The sequence below is a fragment of the Oryzias melastigma genome, linkage group LG18, assembly GCF_002922805.2.
Source record: "Oryzias melastigma strain HK-1 linkage group LG18, ASM292280v2, whole genome shotgun sequence".
NCBI classification, from domain to species: domain Eukaryota; kingdom Metazoa; phylum Chordata; class Actinopteri; order Beloniformes; family Adrianichthyidae; genus Oryzias; species Oryzias melastigma.
Window position 1 is genome coordinate 25,625,177 of NC_050529.1, and position 17,864 is coordinate 25,643,040.

Sequence of the window (17,864 nt, forward strand, 5' to 3'; positions counted from 1 at the left end):
GTTCGTGGACTGTCCGCATTTGGATCCCAAGTGGCGCTGTTGCTACCCGAGATGGGATAGGAGCTTGTGTGGCCCCCATATGCCATGCTTCTTTGTCTTAGATCTGCAAACAATCTTAATACATATTCTAACTTTTTCTTTAGCTGATAAAGAGGTGCCCAGACCAGTACCCAGGTCTGGTTGGTCCAGGCTGCTTTACTAGTCCTTGAAGCTTGCCACCATTATTCCCTCTGAACTCACTGCTGATTTCCTAAGTCGTGTGATTCCAGGTTCTGATCAACTGATCGCACCTGATCAAGGTGATCAAGCAGCAAGTAGAGCAAAAAGATGAGGGCAAACAAGTTTAGATGTATATTTAGAGGTCCAGGGTTGGGCTCCTCTGCGTTTGAATTTAGGCTGAGCTCTAGGACCCGTCTTGACACCATCATAAACTGATGTGAACTGCACCAGAGTTCATGTACCCCCAATCTCAAGAGGACCAGAGTTCAGGTGAACTTTCACAACCGCCAAACAAAGTGAAGGATGAGAGGTAACAACCAGATCAAGCCAGGACCAGTCGTGCTAGTGTGAATGCGTCACAACCATTGACTATATCTGAGAACAGGACAGAGTGAGTGTGAACAATGGCTTACTTCAGGCTCCAACCAAATGAAGTCAATTCAGTCCCATTTTTTTCACCATACGGACGTCACCATGTGGGAGCCATACGTCTTCAGTGAGCAGTGATTGGTCCGAGTCGGTGTGAGTCAACATTTCTACCAGTCAGGAGTGAGCTTGTTGGGAGTCCACACCACTTCCACATGCTACACGAAATCTGTCAAACATTTTCAAAATTTAACGTGAGACCACCTACTTTTATTGAGACATCTGATTGGCTGGTTTATAACTTGGAGAACTTTCACCACACAAAAAATATTAAAAAGAAATAGGATTATTAAGAAGATGTTAAAAATGTATCAGAGTTAGAATGGTTATTCTGACAAACACAATGACGGAGTAATAGCTGTTTATTTTTCTATATAAGTTTATAGGATTTTGGCTTCTTGGAACCACCAGGGAGAGGGGTCACTCAGTCCAATAGACCCCATTAGATAGCACAAAGGCTGAATAACCAATACTTACCACAGGAATGGGCTAGAAAGTTGCTTTTTTTCCCCAACATCCTTATATTTTTTTCTCTTCCCAACTGCGTCAGAGTAAACCATTTGACAGGCCGCATCTGGCCCGTGGGCCGTATGTCTGACACCCCTGCTGTAAGGGGTTCCACGGGTTTAGAAAATGGATGGATGGATGATACACTTTTGCAATGATTCGGTTAAAACTTTAATTTTGGGTCACATTTTTGTTTTGGTTCGATTTAGGATTTGTGAATTTCAAAACAACAAAAAAACCTTAAAACTCAGAAAAATCATTTTTTTTAATTAGCAAAAAAGTAACAATGAAGAAAAAGCTTGCAGTTTGCTCATACCAAACCTGGTGTAATGGAACATGGAATGAAACAATGAATAATGCAACCTTCTTTTAGCGCAATATGTATTTGATTCTTTAAAAGTAGACCTAATGGGATTTAGTGAAGATACAACGATTCACTTTCAATGGTGAAACATACGGTTCAGTTTTAAACTTCAAATGGAAATTCAAAGGACAGGAACTGGTGTCGCTGTCAAATGTCTCCATCAAATGTTTAGGATCAATTCATTCATTCATCTTCTTGACCGCTGCTTCCCTCTTGGGGTCGCGGGGGTGCCGGAGCCTATCCCGGCTACTGAAGGGCGAAGGCGGGGTTCACCCTGGACAGGTCGCCAGTCTGTCTCAGGGCCTCAATCACACACCCGTTCACTCTACCATTCACACCTAGGGGCAATTTAGAGTCACCAATTAACCTATGAAGCATGTTTTTGGACGGTGGGAGGAAGCCGGAGTCCCCGATGAAAACCCACGCATGCACGGGGAGAACATGCAAACTCCACACAGAAAGGTCCCAGCCGGGATTTGAACCGGGGCCTTCTCGCTGTGAGGCAAGAGCGCTAACCACTGCGCCACCGTGCAGCCCGTTCAGGATCAAATGTTCAATAAAGGTTGATAAGCGTATATTGGTTGATTTGTAAAGATTCCATAATGACAAACTGCTCTTATAACTCTACCGGTGTATTACCTGAACAAGGGAGGAACTTTGATTTGTAAATTATGAGTAAAATGAGTATATTTTTTCATTGAAAAGAAAACTAAAGAAATTTCTAGAAAGGAAATTGGCTTATGTGGTTCATAGATGTATATTGCACCTTGCAAGTGTAGAGATTTTTTTCAATGATTTTGAAACTGAGCTGTATTGAAAGAAGTATTTTGGTGCACAATGCCACTGCATGCAGCTTTGGTCAGATGGATCTGAGGAACAAGGTGAAACAGGGACTTTATGACTAGCCTTACCTGTCAAAGATCGTGTGGGCTAAAACATTTGCTAGGTGACCTCAAGTAAGAGGGCGGGGCAAAACCTCAAAGACATATTCACAATAGTAACATCACTATGGTTGACCGAAATGAAAAGAAAAAACATTTTTAGGTTTTCGAGGTTTTTATTTATACATTCTGAAATTAGAATATTTCAAGACAAACTTTGAATAAAAAAAACAACAAAAAAAACAACAATATCAGGCAAACTCTAAGACCCACGTGTCACAGTCAAGGCCCGGGGGCCGGATCTGGCCCTCTGGGTAATTCTATCCGGCCCTCCAGATCATTTTATTTGATTTTTATTAATAGCCCGATGTTATCTTGCTCTCATTTCTAACTTGTATAATTTTAACGAAACATATTTAAGGAAAGTAAAATAGTGAGTTATTTAATATTTAAGTTGATTTATTCTGTAATATTTTTTTTATCATTATTATTTTTTTATAATTCATAATCTTTGTATTATTCATAATTACCGTATTTTTCGGACTATAAGTCGCACCGGAGTATAAGTCGCAGGGGCCAAAAAATGCATAATGAAGAAGAAAAAACCATACATAAGTCGCACTGGAGTATAAGTCGCATTTTTTTCAAGTAATTTATTTTACAAACTAGTTGAAAAAAACGATATTACATCATCCTGGAAGGTAAGTTATAACATTCATAAGTGAATAGAAAACAGGCTGAATATGTGTCAACACATATTCACATATTAGCATCATGAAAAAAACGAAAAGGTGTAGCATTTATATAACATAACAGTTTTATTTAACTATACCCTCAAGAACTCATCAACTTTGTATCTTTACTGTAATTAATTGCACGCAATCTCACTCCATATCACTAAATCCGTTAAATTCTTAGTCCTCTGTGTCACGTCTGAATAACTAAAGTAAATAAAGTAATTGCATAGATCACCATAAGAGGGCACTCTAGACTTACGGTCCATATCTCATCTCATTAAAAATTCGTATATAAGTCGCACTGGAGTATAAGTCGCAGGGACATTCAATCTATGAAAAAAAACGCGACTTATAGTCCGGAAAATACGGTATTCTAAAAAAGGTTTGTTTTTAATGTTTAAAAAATGATATTCTGCTATCTTTTTGGACTATTTTGGCATTTACTAAGATTTTTTTGGCTATTTTTGAGTTAGCTATTAGCTTCAGTGTTTTTAGCTTTCAATTTCAGCATCTTCAGCGGCAAATTCAGCTTACAGCATTCACACTAGAATTATCACAGGTAATACTATATATCTAGTTCATAATTATGGTAAAAAGTTATGGTTTTAAACTTTTAAAAATGTAGTTTTAGAGTGTTCAATAAATGTTTATCCTGTTTTGCCTGAGATCTAAGGTGTGTTTTGGATTTTGGGCCCGTTTGTGATTCAGTTTGACACCCCTGCTGTAGGATTCATCCAATCAACAGTGGTGTTGTTTTTCAGGTGTTTGCAGTCTCCAAAGAAGCCTTGTGTTCCTGCATGTATCTGTACTCTCCAGGAGGTCAAGGCCCCAAGCTTTTATGGGATGGCTTTTGTGACGGATGACATTGCAAGAAGCTACACTACATACCAATAAAATTGGATTGCACTGGATTGAATTAGAGCAGACCTTGGAAGTGGTGATTTATTGGCGGGGCGCTGCTTGTGAAACGGTGCTGCTGGATTTCGTCTCTGCGCGGCGCCGTAACCTGACTGAGAGCTGCATCAGCGCGCCGTGTGGGGTCACCACCTGCCACAGCCAACGGGGAAGGGGCCTCTGCTGGAAATTATGGATTCATTGTGAAATTGATTGTGCCAGTTGAAAGTAGTGGCGACTCGTGCGCTGCAGGTTACACCGTGAGAAGCAGATGTATTGTACCCCCTCGTTCAAGCTTATCCAGAGGACAGCCATTGTTGGTCTGGTCACCCTTGGTTACAGAGTAGAGCTCTTTGTCCACCGCTCGGCGTGCTGGGCGCACAAAGGTTTGTGGATTACCAGAGAGTGGCTGGCTTTCTAGAGATTCGTGTGGCCGTAATGTGTCACATGCATCGTTCGCGAATTATCATATTACCCACCACTGATCCCGGGGTTGCCATGGCCACGATGTCTATCATTGTATCAGTGGTCCTCACTGGCTGTAGCTATGGCAACAAAATGTAACAGAGGTTCAGTACAAATAAAACTCTTCAGATGCTTTTATGAGGGGAGCCCCAGAGAATGGCGCGCTCGCATTCATGGAAAATAGGTGTGCACACCTCCACAGAGGCACTCATGATGCTATCAGAAAAGACAGCCTCTGCAAACAAGCCTCTCTATCCATTTTGATGGAGAAAGAGAATAAAGAGAGTTCTTGAAGGTAGGTAAGGTCGAAGGTGGACGGGAGAAGAAAGGTAATCCTAAGTATGATGCCAGCCGCACAAAAGCCAGTGAATAGGGACTGGAGGGGGGCAAAGCCATAACAGAAGAAGAATGAGAGAGGTCGCTCCCTGCAAGCCAGGGGGAGGACGGCAAGGTAACACGACAGAAGAAGGGATAGAGCGGGCTGACAATGTGGCAAACAAAGAAAGGAGTCTCGGAGTCTTTCTCTGTCTGGCTCCCTTTTGGCCCCCTCCCCTCCGCTCCGTCCCCACCTCCAGGAGACACCTTTGTGTTTGACTGACAACGATGTCGGCAGCCTCAGTGGGTCGCCCCCTTTTTTACCGCCTCAGCTGCCTCCCGCTCGTTCCTATAGCGCCGTAACCATGGTGACGGGTTGTTAAGGCATGGCCATCCTGCCGGGCGGCCATGTTGTTGCGGAAAAAGAGGTGGAAAAGACCCTTTTCATGTGACGTCATAGAAATTGGGTAATTCATCTTACAGCATTCCCACTAACATTATCACAGGTAACGCTATATATCTAGTTCATCATTATGTTAAAAAGTTACGGTTTTAAATTTTTAGAGAGTTCAGCAATTGTTTATCCTGTTCAGCCCGTGACCTAAGGTGTGTTTTGGATTTTGTCCCCTTCTGTGATCGAGTTTGACCCCCCTGGCTATATATCATGTCTGCGGTAAAGCTGACAGCTGAACGCTGTTTGGAGCAGTCTTACGTTAATAATGAAAGGTAAACTAACCAATTGTAATGTAAATGTGTACAACAGTTATGTTCTAAGTGTCCTCCCTGGTTGTATTGTTTTCCCTCTTAGATCAAATGTCAGTATTCCTCCTGCAGAATGCTCCACAAAATCCTAAAAAATCCTCTGGATGATATTAAACCAGTCGTGGATTATTTCTCTCTACAACCCGGTTAAATTTAGACGAAGGTACAGGAACTTCATTGAATGCTGCTGGTTGGATCATGAAGGTCATTCAGATTTTCTTCTTCTAATTGATGCTAAGCTAACGCTAGCTTGATGAGACGTAGATCTGCAGAAGATCTTTTCTGTCCAGTTAAAGTTGATTACATTTCTGTGTTCACAAAATCACTAAGAACAGAGATAAAGTCAGACAATTAAAAAAACAAATAACTGTTGTGTTATTTTCTGACATAGCTCCTCTTTGCTGTTGATCATAACTTTGTCTGATCCTGCAGGATAATAAAGGTAAACAAGGATCAAGTTCATTTGAAACTGTCAAAAATACATTCCTATTTTATAATTACCCCTTAAAACCACAAATACCTCTGATTACAACAAATAAATGCAGCCTTGGATGCAGTTAAAACACCAACGAGCATTAATGTGCATCTTTGCTGCTCCTGTTACATGATTTCCATCAGTTTTTGTGCTGATCGTACTTAGAACACGTGAGAATAACATGAAGTAAAATAGAACCTGTTAGAATAATATCTGCTCAAATGAGAGGTCGATATTTTCAATAGAACCTCAAATATTGAAGATTATTCAAATTTGTATTTAGATTTGTGAACGATCTAAGACAGGAAATGAAACCACAGTTCAATACAGTTTACCCTTTATTATTTACAAGAAATTGTGTTAAACAGCGTTCAGCTTTGCCATTCTAAACTCGTAAACATTAAGTTATTTTTCACATTTTCCGCCCTGTTGCCATTTGGACGTCACCGTGAAAAGGGTCTATTAAAACGATGACGTGGAAAACAAAGAATGTGCTGCTATTGGTCATGATGACATCAGAAACATCTGGATGGTTAGTTATGATAATCTTATGAATGCCTTAATTTGTAGACTGCAAATGTCTGGGATTTGAGGGTTAAAGTATTAGTCTAAAGGTTTTATCATCAGAGCTGAGTTCTGTAAATGTGATGGAGAGGTAGTGATTTAAGATCAGATTGAAGATATTTCTGTTCAAGTTAATTTTTTTAGAAACAAACCAACTTCATCCATGTCAGGCACCGCAGCACACACACAACCGAAAAATGCAGGAGTCAGTGAGTGCCATGGCTGCAACTTTGTCCTTAGACAATGACGTAATCCTCAGTCGCACTTGTGAGCGTCAGTGGATGTAGCTTTGTTCTCCGTGTGCCTGCATCTCCGTCTGAGCTCTCCTCCACAGAACCAACACACTGGCCACACGCAGCGCTGATGTGGAATTAGGCAGATAAGGAAATCAATTTGGAGCAGATTGAGTACAGTGAAAAAGAGGCTGAGAAAAGACATAATGAGACACTAGTGTTGGCTGCCTGACTATTAATTGATTCAGAGGAAAGGAGGATGAGGTCACTGAGAAAATAGTTTTTTTTTTACGTGGAAAACTGGATGTACCAACCAGAAGGGAGGATTTCATCAGACACAGATGCAAATCCACGGGTGCGCTCGCAGACATCCCTAGTTGAAAAACTTTTTTTTTTTGTGGGTAATTGCCTTATACGTCAGCTGTTGCTATGGTGACGTAAGTCTGTGATCCAGTCGTGGCGAGGGATTGGTTAAACGGGAGCGAGGGAGACTGTGGCTTTGGGGTACAGGAGAGTACAGGAAGGGGGCCTGAGGCAAAAATGATGTGATGGACGCATGGATGTGAATATTTTTATCTTATAGCATGCATAAAGCAGGCGCTGGGAGTGAGACTGAACAAGGTGAGACGACGAAGGTGCCACCCCCCCACAGCAGAGTGTGACAAAAAAGGAATGGAGGGCATCTCTGCAGCACCTTCTAAAAATAGCTGCATGCATATACCCTTTCAGTAACAAATTGATGGTTCATTAGCATGTTATTAAAACACTATCACGTGGTGCCGGGGGGGGCTAAGTTGGCGTGGCCATTCCCACCACGGCGGCGTGTGCCTGCTCTGTGGGTGAGTCACTCTTCAAGGCGGCGTGTGCGCACGCCTCTGGCTTTGTGTCTGCTTTGACACGCAGTAGCTGATGTCTCCGTGTCTGCCAGCACTAGTGCTGCCACAAACGATTATTTTAGTAGTTGACTAATCACCGATTATTTTTTTCTGTTAGTCGACTAATTGGGCGGATGTAAAGCACACATCTTAACTATCATTAGCTTTAAACTAACTAAAAACTAGATATATAGCTTTACCTGCGATAATGCTGAAGATGCTAGTGCTGATAGCTGAAGATGCTGAAATTGATAGCTAAAAACGCTAAATTAGCCAAAATAGTTAGCATGCAGCTAAAATATTCGCCAAACTTCAAAATTGCCTAAAAAACAAAATAAACCTAAATTAGCCAAAATTGCTAACATGTAGCTGAAATATTAGCTAAACCCAGAAATATCCTAAAACACCTTAATAAATGCCAAAATATTCCAAAAAGCTAGCAGAATACCATCAGAACTTTCAACTCCATATAATATAAATTAACGACTAATCGACTATTTTAATAGTCGATTAGTCCTCGATCAATCGACTAATTGTGGCAGCCCTAGCCAGCGTTGCTCGGTGTCCACTGTCCCAGATTAATCCTAATCCCTTTCCAAACTTTAATGAGGGTCATAGCTAATCCTGGACCAAGCGGAGACCCATTCTCAATGGAGATTAAGATGCTCCGCTGGCGCGGTGTTTTGCTCCGCCGTCGTGGCCTGATCCGTGTTCAGGAAACCACCTCTGTGTGTTGATTACATGCTTGGGGCTCAGTGTGGTTGTGTTTGTGTGTAAATTGACAGGAACTGGTTAGCGCAGTTGTTGACGCTGAGTGCTGTGTGTGCATGCGGTCGTGGCCAGAGCCCTCAGTGACCATAGTCTTTGTGTGGAGCCTCCCGCTGGTATCTTAAGGACTCCCGGAAATCAGGACACACTCTAAATATGTCACTGCAGCATAACCCACATAATAAAAGAATACAAGCTCTCTCGCATGCTCCCTTCATCTCTGCTGCACTCTTTCATGTGCGGACCATCGTCTTAAAACAGGCACGTACAAGTGTTGACAAGTGTTAATATGGAAATTGGGAAGCGATGAGCACATGTTGGAATGAGTCAGTGTTATCAGTCTTTAGCCTTTGCAGGGGTGTTTTCTTTGCAGGTTGTTTAGCCTGCGATCAGAAGCCTTCAGTTTGGATTATGTTATTATGGTTTATGGAGGCAGTTGAGGGAATTCCTCTAGTTAGCACATCTCAGGTGTTGGAGGAGAGGATTTGCTTGCCCTCGGGCTGCTGTCAAGGTTGCAAAATGCTTTAAATCAGTAAAACTTGTACGTTAAAGATGTCTTTAAAAAGAAGGAGATTTTTACTCTTTTTTTTATTTCCACACTGTCCTTGTGATGAAGGCTTTGATGAGAAGAAAATGTAGGAAAAGTGGGATGGACAGCATATAGAACCCTTTTTTCCTTAAAATGTTATTTATGAACACAGACAGATCTAATGTCAAACGATTTCTTTTCTTTCCCAAATTATTGATGAACCCAACGGCAAGGTCTATTTAAAATAAAAGGCAAACTTTAGTGTTTCACATGGTTTTCAGATAATCGTCAAAGTTTCTGAGGAGCAAAGGTTTAGCCTCAGGCAGGAAGACTTCTGCAGAAATCTACTTTGGTTTATTTCAGTCTTTTTTTTGTTCCAACAAACTAGGGATGGAACAATTTAGTTCCCCTCGATTCGGTTCAAACCTCAATTTTTGGATTACACTTTTGTTCCTATTTGATTGATCTATGATTTGTAGTTTGCAAAATAAGATAATTGATTTGCTAATAAAGAAGTGACAATCAAGAGAAACTTTTCAGTAGGCTTACACTAAACCTGGTGTAACTGAATTAATTGTCAGGAGTCAGAGCTCTGTCTCCCCTTCTGGTCACCGGAAGGAACAATCTCCAGCGTACTGACTGCACTACATCTCCCAGCAGTCCCAGCCCACAGTTCTTGGATGCTGCTCAGCTGATCAGACAATCACCCAGCTGCCTCTTAAGCAGCACACAGAGCCTCACCCATGCAAAGTATTGTTTGTGCCGACCTGTCTGCATTACACAGCGTTTCTATCTGGACCTGATCTTCTGTTTCTGATCCTGCTTCATCTGATTGCTTGTCCTGACCCTCACCTGGACTCTGACTACTCCAGTCTCTTATTGGATGATCCCATGCTCATGATTGTCCTCTGCCTGTCTGACCCTGATTTAGCTTTGTGGACTTTTAGCTGTGCTTCATTCCTGTCTGAACTAATAAACCTGCTGCAGGTGGAACCAGCTGTCTGTTTATGACAATAAGAAATACTTTTAAAGTTTAGCGCTACACTAGCGACACTTTCATCGTAGACGTACTTGAACACAGTAGAGATGCAGTGATTCACTTTCCTGATTCTGTTCAAGTAAACGGAGTTGTGGCATCTCTACAAAACACTCTAGTCCAAGTACAAGCACAGAACCATGATGCATCAAGTGTGAGGTTAGATCAGGAGTGTCAAAGTCAATCACACAACGGGCCAAAATCCAAAACACACCTTAGGTCGCAGGCCGAACAGGATGAACATTTATGGAACACTATAAAACTAGATTTTTAAAACTTCAATACTGTAAATTTTTAACATAATTATGAACTGGATATATAGCATTAGCTAATGTGAATGCTGTAAGCTGAATTTGGCCACTGAAGATGCTAGTGCTGATAGCTGAAGATGCTAAAATTGATAGCTAAAAACACTGAGGCTGATAGCCAATTAAAATATTAGCTAAATGCCAAATTTGCCTAAAAATGGAAAAAAAACCTAGGTTAGCCAAAACAGCTCGCATGTAGCTGAAAAAATAGCTAAAGTTTAAAATTGATTTTGGAATCTGTTGGATAAAACATAGTATGGTATTTCTTTGTATTTATTTTCTCTGCACTGCTGACTCATTGGTGAGTTCTGGAACAAGCTACTTTACACTTTGTGTCATTCAAAAAAATATGATGGACATATTTAGTATGGAAGTCTAATTTAAATGGAGAGTTTGTGTTGTGATTCAAGTAACAAATTTACACTTTGGGTCAACAAGCGATTCAATCCAATTCTTATAAAAATATATTTCTCAAATTTCTATTACAATATGAAAAAATGTTTCACATAACTATTAATATAAACTCAACAATGGTGGAGTTTTGATTAACACAATGATACATTGTGATGTTAAAACCAACTGAAAGAAGTTTTTGCTAAACAAAAATACTTAAAAGATGTTTTTTTTAATTCATAAATTTGAATACTTAATGTTGATTTTCTGAGAAACGACTAATTCAGTCTTGACCTTTTGACTTTCTGAAGAGCAGCTCTAAGGAGCAGTGAGTGAGCTCTGCTGTAGAGCAACATCCTTGGAGCTTTGCAGATTTGGAGCATTCAGGTGTGCAGAGATGGATTCAACAAACAACAGGTTGTTTCCATCAATCTGTAAAAGTCGACCACTATCCAGAATGGGAAGACAGCGACTCACCGTGTCAGGAGAGGATGTCCCAGCAGGTTCATCCCAAGGTTACAAAGGATTCCTAAGCTAAGAGGGCGTTGAAGGCTCAAATGATTAAGAATACTATCAAGAGAAAGGAATTGTTTCTTTAAGATTACCGCTTTTGGAGGATGTAAGTGGTGAATCCTAATGTAGACGCAAAAAAGCAGCACACCAAACCACAAAAGTAACTCTGGACTCAACAAGAACTAGAAACGTTGCATTACCCGCAATAATGCTAGTGTGTATGCTTTTTGCTGAAACTAGTTGCTGAACGGTTTTTACTGAAAATGCAAGAACTATTTGAAAAATGTTAAATTTGGTAAAGGACTGGAAATGAAGACTTTTCTTTTCACTGTAGGACAGTCTGACTGACAAAAAGTACTTAAAAATCAGTTTAAGTTGAAACTTCTATAGCAAGAAAGAACTATGAAAGAGCGCTGAAGTGGATCTAATTTCTGAAAAATGTGTAGTAAAATTGCCCAAAAATCCCCAAGACATGGCAATTTTGCAAAAATATTTAGTATGTGGCTTAAATATGAGCTAAATTCTAAAGCAGCCCAAAAAACCTTCAGTATATGCCAAATTAGACAAAAAAGCATGTTGCTTAAATACTAGCTAAACTCCAAAATAGCCTAAAATTCCTCAGTAAACTAAATTAGTCAAAAACATTAGCTTGTTGCTGGTTAATAAAATCGATTAATCGGTTTGAATTCATTTAAACTTCACAGATCAATAATTGAAATAGAGATCGATTTAGCACATAAAGCTAGAGTCCACTAGCTTGATGCTAACTTTTAATGGAATTCCCCATAGACTAAATGAATTATATGAATTTTCCAAACTCTTTTAAGGAAATATTTTTAAAGTAACCATTTGTGGTCTAAAACACAGTTTTTCCTCATACTTTTTTCTTCTTTTGGAATAATGTGTAATAGTGTAGCATGATCTCCACCTAGTGGTCAAACTAAAACGTCCTCCAGGAGAAGCAGAACAATGTTTCCAATGTTAATGATCTGAACATTTTAGTTAGAACTTCTCCTTTAGAGAATCCATGTAACACTGGATGATATTAACAATCTCATTATTTCACTGATACATTTACAGTATGTGAACTGGATCAGATTAATGTAAATATATTTAAATCATATATAGATTATTAATTTTATTTTAAAACAAATGTGGATAAATGTGTAAACTGAAAACTGAATTGAGTAGATCAAAAGAATATTAAAAAAAATCCGAATTGAATCAATCCAGTTTCTTGTGAATAATTTGAATTGTTTTTGGAAATTATTATTAATACCTAGCCCTAATTAATAGTTAATTCTTTCATTAATGTCACATCTTTTTTCGACAGAATTAATCTCCAGACTAAACACGTTTGAAAGTAGGAAGTCTTTGAATGGTTGCAGTTTTTCACAGGTCTTCCATCTTCATTTTTGCAATAATTTAGGCTTTGTTTACTTGAATTCATTAGTTTATTCGGTTAATGTAGGTGTTCCTCAGGGAACAAATTAAGGTCTTAGAGGGTTTTTTTCTTTTCCATTAAATTATTCTAGTTACGTGTGCAGCTGAGCTCCATCTTTGATTGCCTTTTCCCCATCAACCCCCCCCCCACCTCCTTTATCTTTGGAATATTAATGCGCTGCGTTGTCAGAAGGCTGTGATTGCTGTGGAAATGTTTGTGCTCGACTGCTTCCCCTCTCTTACGGCGGGAATGTTGCACCTTTATAAATCATGATAAATATGAGGCGGTGGCGGTGGAAAGTGCGCGGATGAGAGACGGGGCTGCGAGGTTTATGACGGGGAAGCGGGGAGCAGGGGTGCGGAGGCATATGGCAGGTTTTAAAAAAAGATATACCTTTGGAGAGGTGCTGGGGGGTGGGGGGTGGGGGCTCGTGAGGCTAGAGTGTCAGGGAAACAGAAGGCGATAAAAAAAAGTAGAGACAAGTGAGAAATGTAAATGGTAAGAGGCGGCGGGGGGGTAAGAGATGGGCGGATCAGGGAATGAGAGGGGGGGTGTTGCTGGAGGGGTGATATTTAATGTGATAAATGAGTTGTGACAGTCCGCCTCCAACCCCCTTCCAACCAGTGAGCACAGAAATAGAAAGCATGATGGGTAAAAAGGACATGCACGCCATTATGTATGGATATAGAGAGGAGGAGGCTGTGGAAGAGGAGAGAGGTACGGGCCAAAGGACATTCAGAGGCAGCAAGTGAAGGAGGCGAGTGGGGATGCATACATATAGCCTGCAGAAGCAGAGAGAGACGCCAGGCAATTTGGGTAAAGGACATCCAGCGTGATGGAGGGAGAGCAGAACAGAGGACGGAGAGGCTGCAGTGCAGTGCAGGGGTGGCCTAATGATCTACTGCACGTGTGTCAGAGTCAAGGCCCGGGGGCCGGATTTCATTGTTATTAAAGGTCCGATGTTATCTTTTATTTATTTATAACTTGTATAATTTTGATGAAATATATTTTTATGGAGAGTAAAATATTGAAAGTTATTTAAGGTTTAAGTTGATTTATTCTGGAATAATATTCCTGCCTTTTTATTATTCATAATTATGTTAAAAAGTTATGGTTTTAATGTTTTAAAAATTGGCATTCTTCTAGCTTTTTGGACTATTTTGGCATTTACTAAGATTTATTAGGCTCTTTTGGAGTTCAGCTTATATTTCAGCTCTATGCTAGCTGTTTTGGCTAACCTAACTTCTTTTTTTTAGGCTAATTTAGCATTAAATTATGTTTTAGCTGGGTATCAGCTTCAGCATCTTCAGCTATCAGCACTAACATCTTCAGTGGTCAAATTCAGCTTACAGCATTCACACCAGCATTATCACAGGTAATGTTATATATCTGGTTCATAATGATGTTAAAAAGTAAAGTTTTAATAATGTAGTCTTAGAGTGTTCAATAAATGTTTATCCTGTTCGGCCCGTGACCTCAGGGGTTTTTGGATTTTGGCCCCTTGTGCGATTGAGTTTGACCCCCTGATCTACTGCATGAGTTTCCCTGAAACTCCAAGAGGAGGAACATTTAAAGCACACCCTCCCCAGTCTCTCTTTTATGCGTGTCGTCCCTTCGAGGGACAGCTATGTACAACGTGTCAGCAGAAGCAGGCATTTCTTCATGTTTGGTCAGATGGTCGGTTGGTGGGCTCGCACGTTACTGGAGCAAGAGAGTGTAGCAGACAATGACAGCCCCTGTAGCTTTGGTTGGGGAGCGGAGGCCTCAGAGATGACTCACAGTCAGGAATGAAGACGGAGAAAGACGAGAGGGAGGAGTTTTGAGCGAGAAGAAGCAGGCCACGAGCAAACCTTGTGGCTGAAGCTGTTTGATCCTGCCTCTCCTGAGTCAGCGTTAAACTCCTCTCTCCTTGATCGTGGTGATTTGCTCTCCTGTTCTCGTTACTCAGCTGCTGCTCGGTTAATGGCCGCCAGCAGCTGAGGTGGTAATTATAGCAGTCCGTTGCTGCTGGGGGAATGCGGGTTTTAAACAATTAACCATAGAAAATAAACAAATGCAATCATTTGCTGGAGGGGCTTTGAAGCTGCTCCTCTGCAGAACATTTTCTGACTTATCTCCTCCTCTTTCCTCCCAATCCCCTCAGTGAGGACGGCGAGGTTCTCTCAGGAGCCGGCAGACCAGTCGGTGGTCCGGGGCCAGAGGGTGATCCTGTCCTGTGTTGTTTTCAACTACTCCGGCATTGTTCAGTGGACCAAGGATGGCTTGGCTCTGGGGATCGGCGAGGACCTCCGGGGTAAGACTTCAGCCTCTCTGCGCTGTGCTGAGCATGTGACTGAGATGGTTTTGATGTTTTTAGACTCTCTTTTTTGCTTTTTTTTCCCTATTACTGGCGCCAGAAAAATTCACGTCCGTTCACTAAGGTTGTTTACTCCACTGCAGAACGAGGATGAAATGTTATTTTTTTCTGTTTTTGCAGAGCACAGGGTCAGAGTGGGACAGTTTTCTGCCACCGTCTTGATGGTTGACATAGAGGTCAGAAATTTTCAGCTGGTTAGGTTCAAAAAAGCAGAAACATCTCACATGCACCAATGAATCTGCCCTATATACTTTATATACATTTGTCAGCATCTACATCCACAAATTCAGCAGATTTCAATGTTAACTCCCAGCTAACCATTTAGTCTATAGTAGGGCTGGGAATGTCTGGATACCTCACGATATGATGCATACGCGATACATGGTCACGATATTGATGATATCACAATACTGCGATAATTGTTAAAAATCATCACTAATAACTCAGATTATAAAGACCAGGAGTGTCAAACTCAATCAAACAAGGGGCCAAAATCCAAAACACACCTTAGGTCGCGGGCCGAACAGAATAAACATTTATTGAACACTCTAAATTAAATAAAAATAAAAATAAAACCTGTAACTTTTAACATGATTATGATCTAGATAGCATTACCTGTGATAATGCTAGTAAAAAAAAACAGTAAGCTGAATTATGCAGCTGAAGATTCTACTGTCAACAGAAGATGCTGAAATTGATAGCTAAAAACACTGAAGCTAAATGCTGAAAATGCCAAAGCTGACAGCCAGCTAAAATATTAACTAAATGCCAAATTAAATGCCATGTAGCTGGAAAAAATAGCTAAACTTCAAAATAGCCTAAAAAAACGATAAAAGGCCTAAATTAGCCCAAACAGCTTGAATGTAAATATTAGCCTAACTCCACAACAGCCTTAAAACTTTAAGGTTGTCCCCTACTCACTATAGAGTCCATTTTCTAGTGCTGTCTGAATCTACTAATTCCAAAACCGAGTGTTTCCCAGAAGTCTTTGCAAAATACTAGCATGCATCACTGCTCACTAGATTAACGAATATAGACCACAATGCATTGCAGTTGAACAACTTCGAACAAAAAAACGTCTTAAAATGTAATATTTGAATAAACCATCCACATTTTCACCATCAGAACACAGTGGAGTCATAAATAAACGTTATGAAATGTTCATATTTATTCAATTTTCACTGACGTCATATCCGGTGTTTAGAGAATCAAAAGGCAAGAAGTGAGCATTGTGTCCGAATTAACTTTAAAATCCCAGAGCACTATATAGTTTTTAGTAGTTAGGGGGGAATTCGAACACAACAAACCGCAACTTTTCAACATAATGAATAATAAAAAGGCAGGAATATTATTCCAGAATAAATCAACTTAAACCTTAAATAACTTTCTATATTTTACTCTCCATAAAAATATATTTTGTCAAAATTATAAAAGTTAGAAATAAGCATTAGATAACATCGGGTCATTAATAACAATAAGATAAAATGATCTGGAGGGCCGGATAGGATTACCTGGAGGGCCGGGCCTTGAATTTGACATGTGATATAGAAGAACACATTTTTTAGGAAAATATATCCCCATTTATTTTCTAGCTTAAGCTCAACCGTAATATACAATTTGTGTCTTATTTTGTGCAACAAATAATAGACACTTTACCGCAGCATTGCTGAAATCAGTGATGCTCTGTCTTTGACAAGGATTGACACCAACTGAATTTGAATTCAACTGTAAATTTTAGGGTTAACAGCAGTAAACATGAACAGCAGTGTCACTACTTAGTGCAGATTTGTTGTAAACAACAGAACAAAAATTAAATAATTCAAGTAGCTGCCAGACACATTGGAGCGACGTGCGCCCCCTATCTACCTCCAGAGAAACGTCTCATCAAAGGATGACAAATATAATGTTTTACACTCTCTTCAAATGAAAATAAAAGATCAATACTTGGATACTCGTGAGAACCCATTGAGAATCAATGGCAGGCCTCAATATCGCGATATAGCGTAATATTCAATATTTTGGCACAGCCCAAGTCTATAGGACACAAACTAGGAAACTTTACTGACAGAAGATGGAGCAGCCTTAATGTAAGTCATGCTTCTGTATAATTAATCATGATAAATAAATCATCCTAGTTCAGTGTCAGGTCAGCAGCTGCCAACTAAAATCATTTTATCATAAAGTTATTTCCTGGTTTACCTTTTTATCTACATCTAAAAAAGATCAACTTTACATCTTACAGAGGTTATTAAGCCCTTTTTTGGTCATATGTCCTTTATGATGACACAATGATTGACTCGTCCCAACTAAAAAGATGAAAGGAATGTTGAAAAATATTTAAAAAATGTTAGATTGTTGGAGTGTTTTAAATGGTCCAGAAAACAACTATTTGGTCAATAACCAAAGATCACCTCATTACTCTAAATGTTGGTGAAGGTTCTCATTTATCCAGGTGATGTCTTCAAGTCATGACATCTGGATTTAAATCTTGTTTCACGGTTTCATCCAAGTGGCTTCAACAGTCGGATGAAGATTCGAACTCTAAATGTTGTGACTCAGTTTCAAGACAATACCATGTAATATAACCCTAGCAGGTTTTTAAACGCTGTAGCTGCTATTTCGGTCCATTCCTCCATACAGATCTTATCAAGAGCTCTGATGTTTTGAGCTTTTGTTCGAAAACAGACTTACAACTCCATCCACCAATCCTCTATCCCAAATGTGTCAATGTCAAGACCCGGGGGCCGGATCCGAGTCCTGGACCGGTCCAGATGTACCCTTGCCTTCGCCCTTCACTACT

General features: G+C 40.1%; 1 protein-coding gene across 2 annotated transcripts in view; it reads left to right on the plus strand.

Annotated features, from left to right (window-relative positions):
* The window catches only part of kirrel1a (kirre like nephrin family adhesion molecule 1a), a 46,733-nt gene that overhangs the window by 7,509 nt on the left and 21,360 nt on the right, over nucleotides 1–17,864 (plus strand). For both annotated transcript variants that reach the window (XM_024288266.2, XM_024288267.2), the window contains exon 2: nucleotides 14,852–15,001. In XM_024288266.2, the coding sequence (XP_024144034.1) occupies nucleotides 14,852–15,001 (150 nt within the window). The remainder of the gene's footprint in view (nucleotides 1–14,851; nucleotides 15,002–17,864) is intronic.